General features: G+C 33.6%; 1 protein-coding gene across 4 annotated transcripts; it reads right to left on the bottom strand.

Annotated features, from left to right (window-relative positions):
• Positions 1 to 2,976: 2,976 nt before the first annotated feature.
• Positions 2,977 to 6,807, bottom strand: LOC104241877 (protein ALP1-like). Of its 4 annotated transcripts, XM_070160368.1 has the most exons (5): positions 6,580 to 6,774; positions 5,854 to 6,386; positions 5,509 to 5,734; positions 4,183 to 5,427; positions 2,977 to 4,086 (listed from the first exon to the last, which is right to left on the bottom strand). In XM_070160368.1, exons 2-4 carry the CDS (start codon positions 6,376 to 6,378, stop codon positions 4,991 to 4,993), a joined length of 1,188 nt encoding a protein of 395 aa, XP_070016469.1. In that variant the 5' UTR covers positions 6,379 to 6,386; positions 6,580 to 6,774; the 3' UTR covers positions 2,977 to 4,086; positions 4,183 to 4,990. The 4 variants fall into 4 exon arrangements, with proteins under 4 accessions (XP_070016469.1, XP_070016468.1, XP_070016470.1 ...); XM_070160367.1 differs by lacking the exon at positions 6,580 to 6,774 and having other exon boundaries at positions 5,854 to 6,524; XM_070160369.1 differs by lacking the exons at positions 5,509 to 5,734; positions 5,854 to 6,386 and having other exon boundaries at positions 4,183 to 4,568; positions 6,580 to 6,807.
• Between the last annotated feature and the right edge of the window lie 7,335 nt (positions 6,808 to 14,142).

The raw sequence follows: 14,142 nt of genomic DNA, 5'->3' as shown, positions 1-14,142 counted from the left end.
CAGACTCGTTGTTGTTGTTTTGACCAGTGTTGAGCGGATTGTTGTCATCATTGTGTGCCATTGCTATAATATGCTTACTAAAATGATAAAACTTTTAAGATTAACACATTAAAATAATACCACAATTGTCTATGCCCCATGACGGGCGCCAAACCATTTACCTGTAAAAAGGTACAATTGAATTTGTATACGTGGTTAATAGACATGTGGATTAAGATGATCTGATTAGCAAAACTATAAATGAAAAGTAGCAAAATACAAGATACTTAAAGAATAAACAAGCCTGAATTTCTGATGAAGTTCACCGGAGGGAAGTTAATAACGAAGCTCGGACAAATATTTTTGTATAGAACTATGAAAATGCAAAAAATAAAGTTTATTCTTGATGATTCTTCTGGATCGTGTCCTTACAATGAGTACAAATGCCTCTATCTATAGCTAGATTTAGAGAGACAAGATCGTCAAATTTCACCCTCTTAAAGATAAATAAAAATTCCTCTTATTGGTTGCGTAACCTTGGGAATAAATGTCGAGATCTTCTGTAATGGTAATTTCCTTTAACTGGTATCTTGTTTTTAAATTCATTCCTCTGGGCCTTGCTTCCCCGAAATCTATTTTATATAATACCGGTCACATGACTTTATCCGGTATTATTTGGCTGCTGACACACCTCCATCCCATCACCATTGCCACGTGTATGCTCGTGAGGTTTGCACATGTGAACTCTAAATTTTATTCAATACACAAATCTATCACTGTTGCATTGTCGCGTGCTTGGACGTGAAAGATTGTCCCTATCATAATCTCTACAACCAGCTGCATTTTCTTCTCTTGTTTGTGTTGAGTGCTTGTTTTTCTTTTTGTGTTGAGTGCTTGTTCTGACGGGGATTTTCATGGATTATAAAGGAAGTTTTCACAAGAACTGCATTCTTGAGAGAGTCTTAATTATTAATTTCATTGCCTGAAATAATGGAATAGTTATGACTTATGAGAAACTCAAGTCATGAAAATCAAACGGGATCACTATTACTACTACTTCTTCTTCATGTTACATTTGGTTACTCTAGTTAATCTACATTTTAACTATGCATGAATATTGGCCAGTATCGTATCACGAATAACAAATATCATTTTACATATCACTGGCAAATTTTGCAAGACTGTAGTATGAATCTAGACCAAATGGCGCCTTTTCGAGCCTAATTAGGTTAAGAGCCCGTTTGGACATAAAAAAATATCACTTTTTTTCGAATTTTTTTACTTTTTTTCGAAATCAGTGTTTGGCAATAAAATTTTTAATTTTCACTTGAAGATGAATTTTGAATTTTTTTGAAAATTTGAAAAACTCCAAAAAACTATTTTTCAAAATTTTCACTCAGATCACTCACAAAACTTCAAAAACAACCCAAAATTATATTCATGTCCAAACACATCTAATTTTTAAATACCATTTTCACTTGAAAAGAACTTCACTCTTTTTTTTTGGAATTTTATAATTCTTATGTCCAAACGCCCACTAATACTTCATTCCGCTAATACAGAAGAGTAATAGACGAAAAGAAGAAAGAAAAGTTATCTTGAAGAACAATACCACGAACCTCTTATCGAAATGTCGTTTATCTTTTTATCCTTCGTAACATTTTAAGTTGGACAAAATTGTAAATGCAAATAAAATTTATTTTTACAAAACCCAAAATATGGCAAAAAAAAAAAGAAAGAAAGAAGAAGAGAACAAGTGGGAAACTCCCTTTTCAATTAATATATCCCTAACAAACACGATTGTCGTTGGTTTAAAAAAGAAAAAGGCCAAATACATATGCAACCCCTTAAACTTGCCCATTTTTTCCATTTAGACACCTGTATTAAAGGTGGTACCTATTGAACACTTAGGGGTCGTTTGGTAGGAGGTATAAGAATAATGCTGAATAGAGTGTATTAGTAATGCTGGTATTAGTAATGCTGGCATTAGTAATGGTGGCATTAGTTATGCTGACATTAGTTATGCTGAGATTATTTTTTATCCACTGTTTGGTTTGATGTATTAAAACATAGCATATTTTTTTTTAAAATTGGGTGTTTACAAAAGTACCCTCCATAATTTTTTAACTTTAGCTATAAAAATTAACTTTATACATAACAGAAGAAGAAAGGCTGGGGCTCTTTTAAGTGATCTATTAACGTATATGGATCAGTACCAAAATAATAATGAAAAAAATAAATAAATTAGTACTATCAAAGAATCAAGCTATAACAAGTTTACTTTCTTTTCTTTTTTTAACAAAAGGCAAACCGATAAAATTGATAGTCGATAGTCCAACCAAAATTGAAGATTTATAGGTTCCATGGTAAATCGTAGCACCTGCATTTCCCAATTCCAAGCCTGGTAGCATTCTAACTAACCTAAGATTAAGATATTAAATTACTTCATGTAAGGAAGAATTTATATCACATAACCAAAACAACCTCAAAAGAGATCAGCCACATTGGCTACCAACTCCTTGATTATAACATTGTAAAACTTCTGAATGTCAAAAAGCATTCTTCCGTCATCCTTTGTGACAAAGTTTATAGCAACACCCTTCCTTCCAAAATGTCCACATAACGAGTGTACTTTTGATGCTCCCTATGTTGCTGAATGAAGTGAATTTAGATAAAGTTATGACGTTATTCAACACTAGATGTTTCACACTCTTGGGCTACATTCTGTGCATAATAATCACTTGTTTGGAACGATAACATGGCCTGTCACATGGAAGTTGGTGGCCTCTTGCTCTTTGACTTCCAACCTCCTCAAGCAAATAAGAATATATAGCTCTAAAATGGAATAATCTGCATCAACAAATTGAGAATCATGTTGTTTTCAGTGATTTATTCTTGGCAGTGGCCAAGTTGTGGAGAGAAATTTATCACTTCTTCCGTCACAAACAACTTATCAAATTATAGAAAAATTACCAATGAAAAGTAAGATTGGAGAGAAACAAAAAAAGAAATTAAAGAACTGTCATAGCAGCTTTACATAATTACATCATAGAATCTCAAAAGTTAAACGACTACAAAGGGTTTGAAGAACTACTATAACAGCTATATAATTACATATGTATTTAACATTTACACTGGAGTTGAGCTATTTAATAAACATTAGTTACACAAAAAATCTAGATTCCTCCTGCCCACACCAATAACCAGAAGTATAAAAAAATGGCAATATCGTCAAACTTTGAAGTTGTTAGCCAAGCAAAAAACTATCAAACTAGTGCCACCACTTATATCCACAAGTTTACCATACTTTTATAGTTTATCATTGACGAGCATCGACATCATTGTATGGCGCTCAAATTCACCCATACGTAAAAACAATTCCATCTTTTTGTCATCATCATAGAGAATCATTGAAGCTTTGATACGTTGCTCTATGGTGTACAACTCAAATACGGGAGATTCAAGGATAGAATATATCTGACCACGAATATTGAATCGGTCACGATCCCCAATCTTTTCAATCAAGGCACCCATTCTTTTGTCTTGACTTTCAGTAAAGTTTTTCATAAATTCCATCATACCTTTGAGAAATGTCTCATTATCATCCTCTACTGTTTTTTTTCTTTTCTTGCTTTTCTCTTTTTCGTTTACATTAGAAGAGGACCTTTTATCATACGCACCTTGTTTATGAGTTTGTTGGGATCCATGATATTCATTTTCAGATGCTCCGGCACTAGGTCCAGTTGCATTTTCAGCTCCAGTAAATGCGCTAGGTCCAGTGACATTTTCAGCTCCCGAAAATGAACTAAATTCAGTGGCATTTTCAGCTTCAGTAAATGCACTATATCCAGTGGTATTTTCAGCTTCTCTAGTAAATACTTTAGGGCTATGATAAGCGTTAGCTTCTTCATCTTCATCAATATCGATAGGAAATCCCAAACTCATATCATTACAAACTTTTGGAGTTTGACTCTTTTGAATTTCCTCTGAAGCATCTAACGGCCCTTCTGCGAACTCTCCAGTTACTCTATCCTTGCCAAAAATTTCCTCCCAATCCTCAAACATCGACCATTTCTTAGTATTCATATTTTTGGCTAGTGGGTCAATCTAGAAAATAATTAAAAAAATATAGCAATGTCATATTAGAAAAATACATATATAACATAACAAAATTGTAATAACTTATAGCAAAGTATTAGTTACCTTTATAAAGTCATCCCAAAATTTTGGATCGTCTACTATTATAGCTCCATCACTATATTGAAATCCCAAACCACTTCGATTTTTTAGCGAAGCTATACTTCCATAACATCTCTTCCAATATCTTATTTTATTTTTGATATGTGGATCACCTTTCAATCCGCTTTTAGGATGTTGTTTGCGTATGTAGCGCTCTAACTCCATCAAGTGCCCCGGCCTAAAGGTTCCATTATCAGCTCTCCAACCCTTAACACACAACTCTTTCAACCCATATAAAAGAGTGTGTTCTTCTTCTGGATTCCACATCCTTCTTGTTGAAGATGTTGAGTTGCTTGATTTTTTTGACACCTTGTTTGAAGATGTTTGACTATTCATTTTGCCTGTAAAATCTTGTGAAATACATTACCAAGAAAATCAGGAAGAAGAACAAAACATTATAGTAGCTTCAGAAAGATTTCAATATATTAGAGATGCATTTTTATACTAATACACTTTACAATTATAGAAGAATGAGCAATTAAGCTCACAAACGTCAACTGATTCAACTAGTCTTCATTATAGATTAAAACATACGACATCAAGAGACGTAGAAAGTACATAAGGATGTGCAGTTAAGCTCACAAAAAAATTAGAAGTGTCTAGCAGCTATACAATTTATACTAGGCTAATTTAAAAGAGCTAATGAAGTCGAAAAAGTTTTATATAGCTAACAGGTTGTATTTTAGACCAATAAGCACTATACAGTGAAGTAGCATATTGCCAATGCTCTCAACTTCCATTTGAAACAAATAATTTTTTTTGTGAAAATTGATCAATTGTTAGATCTTGCATTCCACATTGATTGAGCCAACTCATCCCTCCAAGTGGTCCACTCCTGGGACGATTCAACAACATCAATATTTTCGTGTTGATACTCCATTTGTTCTTTCATATCAATGTCTAAGGGATCCACTTCCATCTCTCTGCGGATAAAGTTGTGAATCAAGCAACAAGCACTAATGATCCTGTTATGAACCTTAACTGAGTACCACGAAGAGCTTCTAAGAATTCCCCAGCGTCCTTTCAGCAGACCAAATGTCATTTCAATAACATTGCGAGCCCTAGCATGTCTCATATTGAAAAGCTCTTCTTTACATTGAGGCAATGGATTGTCACCTCGCCAATCCTTTAACCAATATCTATATCCTCTATAAGGTGAAAGAAAACCTTTTCCGTTCGTATATCCTCCATCGCACAAATAATAATTACCTATAATATAGAAATACAATTTAGTTACTTTCATATCTAATTCTTTTTGTGATGTAACTTGAAAGCATAGACATGGCATACCCTCGTGGATTTTTAAACCATTCCTTCTTGTTACAGCATCTCGTAATACATGACCGTCGGCAGCTGAACCTTCCCAACCAGGTAACACATAAGTAAAATTGAGGTTTCTATCACAAACTCCCAATACATTAGTTGCTATCTCTCCCTTCCTTGTCCTGTATCTTGGTTTGTACTGGGATGGAACTCTAATTTGTATATAAGTATCATCTAGTGCACCTAAACAACCCTATAAGATGAATTATAGTGTTATCTCAAAATATAAAAAAATCTTTGTAAAACTATAAAAACTGCATTTAGTTAGTTTTATACATAAATTAGTAGATGCCAAACTGAATTTTGACCTACCTTAAACCATTTCCATCGATCTTCAACCTCATCCTCAAGCACCGGTTTAGGATCAACAAGTAACAATGGAGTTAGTTTGAGAATAGCACTCAAACATTCATTAAAAGCCTGACTTACGCTCCATCCCGATCTAATATAATCAACCTTGATAGATCTATTCTTCTCATGATGAGCCAAGATATTTAAAAACATTGCTAACTTTTCGCTACTTGACATACTTTTACTATCGGTCAAACCTCCAATATCCTTAGTTAAGATAACTAAAGTGTGAAAGGCATTTCTATCCATTCTTAATTTATCGATACATATACTATCATTGTTGTTTATGATACAATGTAAGTGAGAAATAATTTTCGGTACTCGAACACTCATACAATATCTAATCTCTCGCCTGTTTCGACATCGTCTTCTTAGAGAATGACCATGACTAGCCATGAAAAGGCAAATAAGGACAACAAGAAATTGCTGGCACATTATCTCCTCAAGGATAATATATTCAGTACTTGATAGTGGTTGAAGATCCATAATAACACCTAATTTTTCCATCAACAATGAAAAGAATGAATACACATAAATTTGATACTATGCTATTTGGTAGAGAAATAACTATACCCAACTTGTAAAATTGGGGTAGAAAGAGAAAACAATGAGTAAAGAACAAATCATTTCAAAAGGAAGCACCGGGAATGAAATTACCAGAAAATAAGAACCAATTTTACAAAATACCTCAAATAGTAGTTCTTGAATATAGAAACACACCCCAAATAAACAAAGAAACCAGTAGTTAGTGTCTTCACTCCATGAGTCATTCAAAAGGAGGGGGGAGAACAAAATTATTGAAAATCCTTTTACTTGTACACGTTACTTTGATCTCTGAAGAGGAAAATGAAGAAGAAGAGGATTTGGCTGCATTCAACTGTGCTTTTCCATGGCCAAAGCGTACAGAGGAAATCTGTTTGCTAATAATATGAGGAAAGGCTTTTATTAGGGATTTGAGGGGGGCAATTAAGTCTTTAATCATGTTTATGCAAGCATTAAAAACCCTTGCATTACTAATGTCATGGTTTCAAATGCATTGCTTATACATAGCATAATACCAAGTATAATGTATAACTAATACAAGTATTAGTTATACAAAGGTTGAAAAAATATACCAAACAAGGTATTAGTAATGCACAGAGCTAATGCTTGCATTATTTTTTCTAATACCTCCTACCAAACGACCCCTTAATCCTAATATGAAATGTGTCTATTGAATACAAATTTGACAATGCTAAACGAAGCTAAGCGTGTGTATGTCACTTGCCATTGACATGGCAAGCAATACCAATTAAAAAATAACACGTGTTAAATCTTAAAATGAGAGAGTTATGGCCCTTCTAACTCCTCATCGTCTTCCCCGACAGAGCCTGCATCTCCTCTACAGTCAATCCCCCTCCACAGTCAATACAAAATGTGCTTTAATAATATACCCAGTGAATAACCAAAGAGAAAAAATAGTAAAAAAATTGTAGCATCTCCCCAAGTTGAACAATCGAATCAAATTAAAATTGAATCTAGCATTAACATCAGCAACTGCTAGAACAACATCCCAAGCTGCTTCTACAGCAGCAAATGCATACATTTACTATCTAATGTTGTCGAAGTATTGTAAATCGGTGATTTTTCAAGTGCAACTAAATGTTTGCTGGATTGCCTTTGTAATTTGTGGCTACCATCAATAGAGCTTCAAAGAAGCATTTCCTTTCTTTATTACCTTCTGGATATTAGATCTGTTTGTTCCTTCGTCTGACTTTGAAGAATTGTTCGTTGTTATTCATTTTTATTCCAAGGATTTTTCCCCCATATGGAGGAATTATTAAACTGGTTGAAGAAAATTATTCTTTCTTATGATTTTGATGAATCGACCGGTAAAAAAGGAAAAGATCAATGAATATTCATTTTCCGGCTAAGTTCCATAGTTTCCGGCAGATAGATGTTTTGTACTGGGATTTAGAGCTATGCCACGCTCCTAGAAGCTGTGTTATGCACACATTGTGCCACCTCAACAAATTGTGTCTGATAGGTACATATTTTTAGAGGTCAAGTGTTCAATGGGTACCACCTTTAGGACAAGTATCTAAATGAAAAAAATGGACAAGATTAAGGGGCTACATAGGTATTTGGACAAAGAAAAAAGAATGGAAAATTTAATATTTAGTATTACCTTAGGTTCAAAAGAAAAAGAAGAAGAAGAGATAATAAGAGGAAACTATTATTTAATATCATTCATCAACCTAATTTTTTTTTGGTATTCTTAAATTACTCCCTCCGATCTACGATAAGTGACCAATTTGCTTTGGGCATACCCATTAAGAAAATACTAAATTCTAGATGAAAATAGTTAGTGTGACTAAACTATCCTTCATTAAATGTTGCACCATAATTATAGTACTCCCTCCGGTCCACAATAGATGACCAATTTGCTTTGGACATACCCATTAAGAAAATACTAAATTCTAGACAAAAATAGTTAGTATCACTAAACTACCATTAATTAAATGTTGCAGCATAGTTAATGTGAGGAGTAAAAAACTTTTTAGGGATACGTACATGAGGATAATTTTGGAAAAACAAATTGAATTGTTTCTTGGTTATATAAATGGACACTTATTTTGGATCAAAATAAAAAAGTAAATTTTTCACTTATTGTGGACTGGAAGGAGTAGAATTTTAAAACTAAAATCATAAATCTCTTAAATCTTATGTGTGAATATTGAAACTGGGAAGGTAGAATGATAATTTTAAATTTGGAGTGATGAAACTATAAAACTAGAACAAATTTATAATTGAATATATTAATGGATGATTGAAAAGTTTTATGGGGTAGTTTTTTGGTTTATTGATTTAGGCGCACAAAATCAACATTTATCATTTTTAGGAACATATACTTTTATTTTACAAATCAAACAAAATATTTTAATATAATATTTTAATATTCTTTTATCCATAGAGATAGTGTACACGCGCATAAGACTAGTAAGCTAAAAACTGCTTTCGCTCTTAAAAAGATTATATATATTAACTAGAAATGCTGGAGATGCAGAACCTATGCAATGGGATGGGAACTATTGTCCGAGCAAAAGTGACGCAAGAGTATAACTTCAAGTCCTGAAAACATCACACTTTCTGCTGCTTTTTCTCTTCGTTCTGCATCATTTGGAGTACATTTCGTTTTTCCCTATCTGGATCTTGTAAGTACCGAGAGATAGATTTAAGTGGCTAGTCAATCAAAGTATAATGCTCTCCATCGATAATAATTGCTCACGCATAATAAGAATAACGACCCGTTTGGATATAGATTCCTAAATATTTTTTGAAAAAGCTGATTTGGGTGAAGTTTGATTTGAAATTAAAAATGTGTTTCGACATGAATTTTGGGAAAAATTTTGACATGTTAAAAAGTCCTTTCCTCTTTTTTTTTTGTTGCTAAAAAGTCCTAAATAATCATGATTTGACCCACAAAGAGGTCTTAAGCTATATTTGGGATCTAAAGTTTTGGTTTTCAAAATCTCCCAAAAACTAAATTAATTCTATAAACAAACACATATTTGAACTTTTTTTTAAAGAAAAAAACACTTCCAAAACTTATGGACAAATGCCTACTAAACCTCATGCGAATATCTACAAGATATTCCCGTCTCATGAAATATTCTGATGCTAGAGACAATCTTGATTGCAACATAACCACAATCTCTAATCTATATCTATTAACGTTTTAGGGTTGTCTGAGAAAAGCAAGTCGACTTCAGAAGAACCACCCAATTTAGACACATTCTGGTCGTTGGGTAAAAAACTTCACCAAAAAGAGAAGGAAAAGATCTCATCATCATTTCACAGAGACGGGGCCGATAAACCTTCAAGTTTCATCATGCAAAAGTAATTGGAAGGAGCAATAACTCCAGCCTTAGTACACAAATCAATAACAATAGGAGTTGGCCGTAATAGTTCCGCCCGTCATCTAGGAGTAATGGAGGGTCTTGGGATCGGCCCTACCATACAATTTTTAGAGGAACCAAATGATCCATTTCTTCCTTCTTCCAAAAGTGACTTCCTCGCCAACTTTCAAACTCAAATACGCCACAAAGACTAGCCTTATGTCCAGAAGGTCCTATATGAACTTCTGACAATGTTCACAAACTTTTGCTGGATAACCCAACAATCACCTCTGAACTCCAAACCTTAGTACTTCCTATGCTTTCAATGTTTATCTTCCCAACAACATAAAATCATCATCAGACAGAGAGTCAGCTTGAAAAGGAACACTTGAGGGCAAACTATTTCCGCTGGAATGCGATCAGAGTCGAATCTTTCTTGATGATTGATAACATTCTGAAACATAGTTCGGAAATGAAATGCCTCTACTGGGGCTAGAATATCATTCAAGCTTCCTATAATCCACTCATGAGCCTGATTCTTAGAACGATGCTGGTAACCATGATAAGTTCGTATTAGATGACCATTGTCAACAATATATACTTCTGGACAATAACTGCAACAAAATAATCCTTTTGGAGGTTAGAAGTCGTCTCGTCCAAATATCACTTTTGTTTCATTACCATTGAAAGAAAAATAGCGTGCCAAACACAATTGTATCTCATGGTGTCGCTTCTTATAATAAACATGCCAAAAAACAAGCCAAGTCTAAAAAAACATTAACACAACAATTGATCCTACTGATAAATAAAATCAATTTCTAGTCCTTATTAGAGCAATATTCAATAGGGAGGATTCTATCCAAAGCTAATATTGTTAGAAAAATATTATGAAGAAACAAGTGGAGACATCTCAATTTTGCCCTAGCTTCTAAAGAAAAGGATGTGACAAACATGGGAATGCCACAGATTTAACCACATCTTCAGTTCTAGAAATATCTACTTCCCAAGGTAAGGATAAGGTTTGCATACACATTATTGTCCTTAAATTTCACTTGTGGGATTACACTAGGTATGTTGTTGTTGTTCAGTTCTAGAAATCTGAATACTTTGCTAAGCCTCACTATCTCCAAAACCCATTAAAAACCCTAAGCTTGCACAATAGTGCATAATCAGGATCATCGCAAGAATCAGATTCATCATCACCGGAAAACCTACACTACGCTCCATCAGATGACGAAGATCACTCCTCTCCCAAGGTTCTTCTTTGTTCTTTTTCTTCTCCCCATTCCCATTTCATAAGTTTTGGTATTTTATGGAGAAAATCAAAATGGTCATCCTTGATATATACCCTTGAATTTGGTCTGAAATCCTAATTCTAACAGAGGTTTAACAGTTTTTTCTTGAAAACCCTTCTGAAAAAACGAAAACCACTATCTGTTTCAAGGGTTCAAATTTAATTCAAATTCCTCTTCAGTAACAAAATCTCCAACCCCTAATTCAAGCTCTTTTCTCTCAGGGTCTTCAAAGAAAAATATTTAATCTCTTCTTGAAGTCATCAGCATCGGCAGATCCCCATGTCTTTTCTTTAATATTTTTTGCCAAATTTTCTTATCAGTTTCTGGAATCTGCTATTTCATTGTCGATTACAAGGACCTAATTACATTGAGTGTTTTTCATCTTTGATTATTATTTATGTTTGAAAATACAAATTTCTTTGTTATTGCAGTTTCTATTTCAAGACCCAATTACAAATCTATTCAAGTTTCTCGTTTTATGTAATTTCCCACTTGATGCTAATTTATTAAAAAAAGATAAATATTATTACAAAATTTTCCTTTTAAGGAAGAATTAAGTGGTTAAAAATTCTGATTTTATTTGAATTTTAATACTTTCTTGCTTTGATTACAAGTCTTATCAATTTATTTATTTCTCTGATTAGGGATGTTAAATTAACTGAAATTGAGAAATTTATTTCTTGTTCATTAACTATCTGAAAAAATATTTGTTTTTAATATTTATTTATGTGTATATTTCATCAACAATGATTTAATAATATACGAGAAGATACAGAAAGAGCTCCCTTGCGTGCAGATTAAGTTACATGCATGTAAAACAATATGATGGAAAACTGCATTAAGATATTGCCAGCAAAAGTCAAATAGCTCTGTTAAACTAAATACTTTTTTAACCACGTAGTTATAATGTGTTACCTTGGATCTTATTGTAAAAAATATTATTTATCAATATGAAGATTTAAGTAGCTTAATTCAACGTTCTAAAATATTTTTATTGTTGAAAAATAAACAATTTTTCTTTCTACTTTTATAAGGAGTTTGTACTTTTATTTTAGGCAACTTACACATTTGGCTAGTCGAGCAATAATAATTACATCCTCTAGCCAAATATATATAAAAATATACATTGATTATGTAAAAAAAATACATAGATTTATATGTTAATATACAAAATTTATGCATTTTGCCGACTATTATTTTGGGAGCGATTATACAGTGTATTTTTTTATTTTTTTTTCTTTGTAAACTTCAATATCGTCTAAGCCAAAATAAGATAGAAAATACATAACTAAAAATGTTTTTGGGACCCCAAATTTAGGGGGCCTAAAGCAAAGGCTTTACTAGCCCCCTTGAGCCAGTTATACCAAATGTCACGACCCCATTTTCTCTTCGTAGGATGTCGTGACGGTACCTAGTCTTTAAGACTAGGTAAGCCTAACAACTATACCAAATGATTGAATATCAAACTGAAACTCAAATCTCAATATCTGAAATAATTAGAACTGCAATTTAAAATGATTACAACTCCCAAAACCTAGTAGAAATAAGTCACAAGCTCTAAGAGAAATGCTAAATATCTCTATATATCAGAATCTGATGAAGATAAGGTAAAACAACATCATAAAGGTAGAGGGGGACTCCGAGGTCTGCGGACGCTGGCAGATATACCTTTAAGTCTCCAAGTACTCACTACTCACTGATATCGAGGGTGATAGCATGAACTTGGATCTGCGCAAAAAGATGTGCAGAAGAGTAGCATGAGTATACCACAACGGTACCCAGTAAGTGCCAAGCCTAACCTCGGTAGAGTAGTGACGAGGTCAGGTCAGGGCCCTACTGAAAAAAAAGGAAACAATGCAGAAGATATAATAATATAATAAAAAAACTGAGAATTTAACAATGAGAAATTACAGAAAGATAACAACACAGCAAATAGAGGTAAACAACAAGGGCATTCCCGAGGTACCGCCTCGTAGTCCCAAAAGTAAATACCCAATAGGAAAACTCCCGAGGTACCGCCTCGTAGTCCCAAAAGTAAATATGCAACATGGAAGCTCCCGAGGTACCACCTTGTAGTCCCAAAAGTAAATACACAACTCGTAATCGATGGAACAATGAATTTACAGCAAGGAATTCTACAGTTAAAGAATAATTACAAAATCAAGGAAGTAGGAATTCAATTAAGCATGTTGCATAGATTGCAAGTAAGAATTAAGACACGCATACATGCGATATTAGGCTAAACATGATGACTACACATATTAAGGCAACTTAGTTAAGGAATTAAAAGAAAACTACTCAGCAAGAACCAGAGTTTTCAACATTTAACCCGAGTATGCACTCATCACCTCGCGTACACGGCTTTCACGTATTTCAAATACTATAACAATATTAAAACCAAAGGAAAATTTTTCCCACACAAGGATAAACAAGTCACTTACCTCAAACCAAACTCAATCAGTCAATAAGAATACCTTTTCCTCCACTTTTCGACTCCGAATGGTCCAAATCTAGCCAAAAGAAATTTCATACTATGAATATAACTATAAGAAACTAATCTAATTAATGAAATCAAAACTTTAATAAGAAATTAGAAAATCGCCCCAAAAAGTCGACCCGAGTCCGCGTCTCGAAATCGGAAAAAAGTCACAAAATCTGAACACCCGTTCAACCACAATTCCACCCATACCAAAATTACACAAATGCGATACCAAAACCTCAATCATGTCACGACCCAAAACTCAACCCGCCGTGATGACGCCTATCGTGGAACTAGGCCAGCCTCAACTCAACGTAATCTAAACCACAATACTAAAATTGAAAACATTTGCGGAAAACTTTTACCGTTTAAAAATAAAATGTTTAACACATAAAGCAAAATTTATAATGCGATCCAACCAGCCCAAAACCAGGGGGAGTACATGAGCATTTAGAGAAATAGCATAGTCTACTACAATGTTTACTGAATACCATTGAAACACATCTAGAATAGAGGAGGATGGTCAATGCCTGAGAACACCATACAGATACCTCAACAATCTCCAAACCCTGCAACTTCGATCGTGACTGCCACTGGG

The sequence above is a fragment of the Nicotiana sylvestris genome, chromosome 10 (genome assembly GCF_000393655.2).
Source record: "Nicotiana sylvestris chromosome 10, ASM39365v2, whole genome shotgun sequence".
Taxonomy (NCBI): Eukaryota; Viridiplantae; Streptophyta; class Magnoliopsida; order Solanales; family Solanaceae; genus Nicotiana; species Nicotiana sylvestris.
Note: the sequence above shows the minus strand (reverse complement) of the source record. Positions and strands in the feature narration are given on the sequence as shown.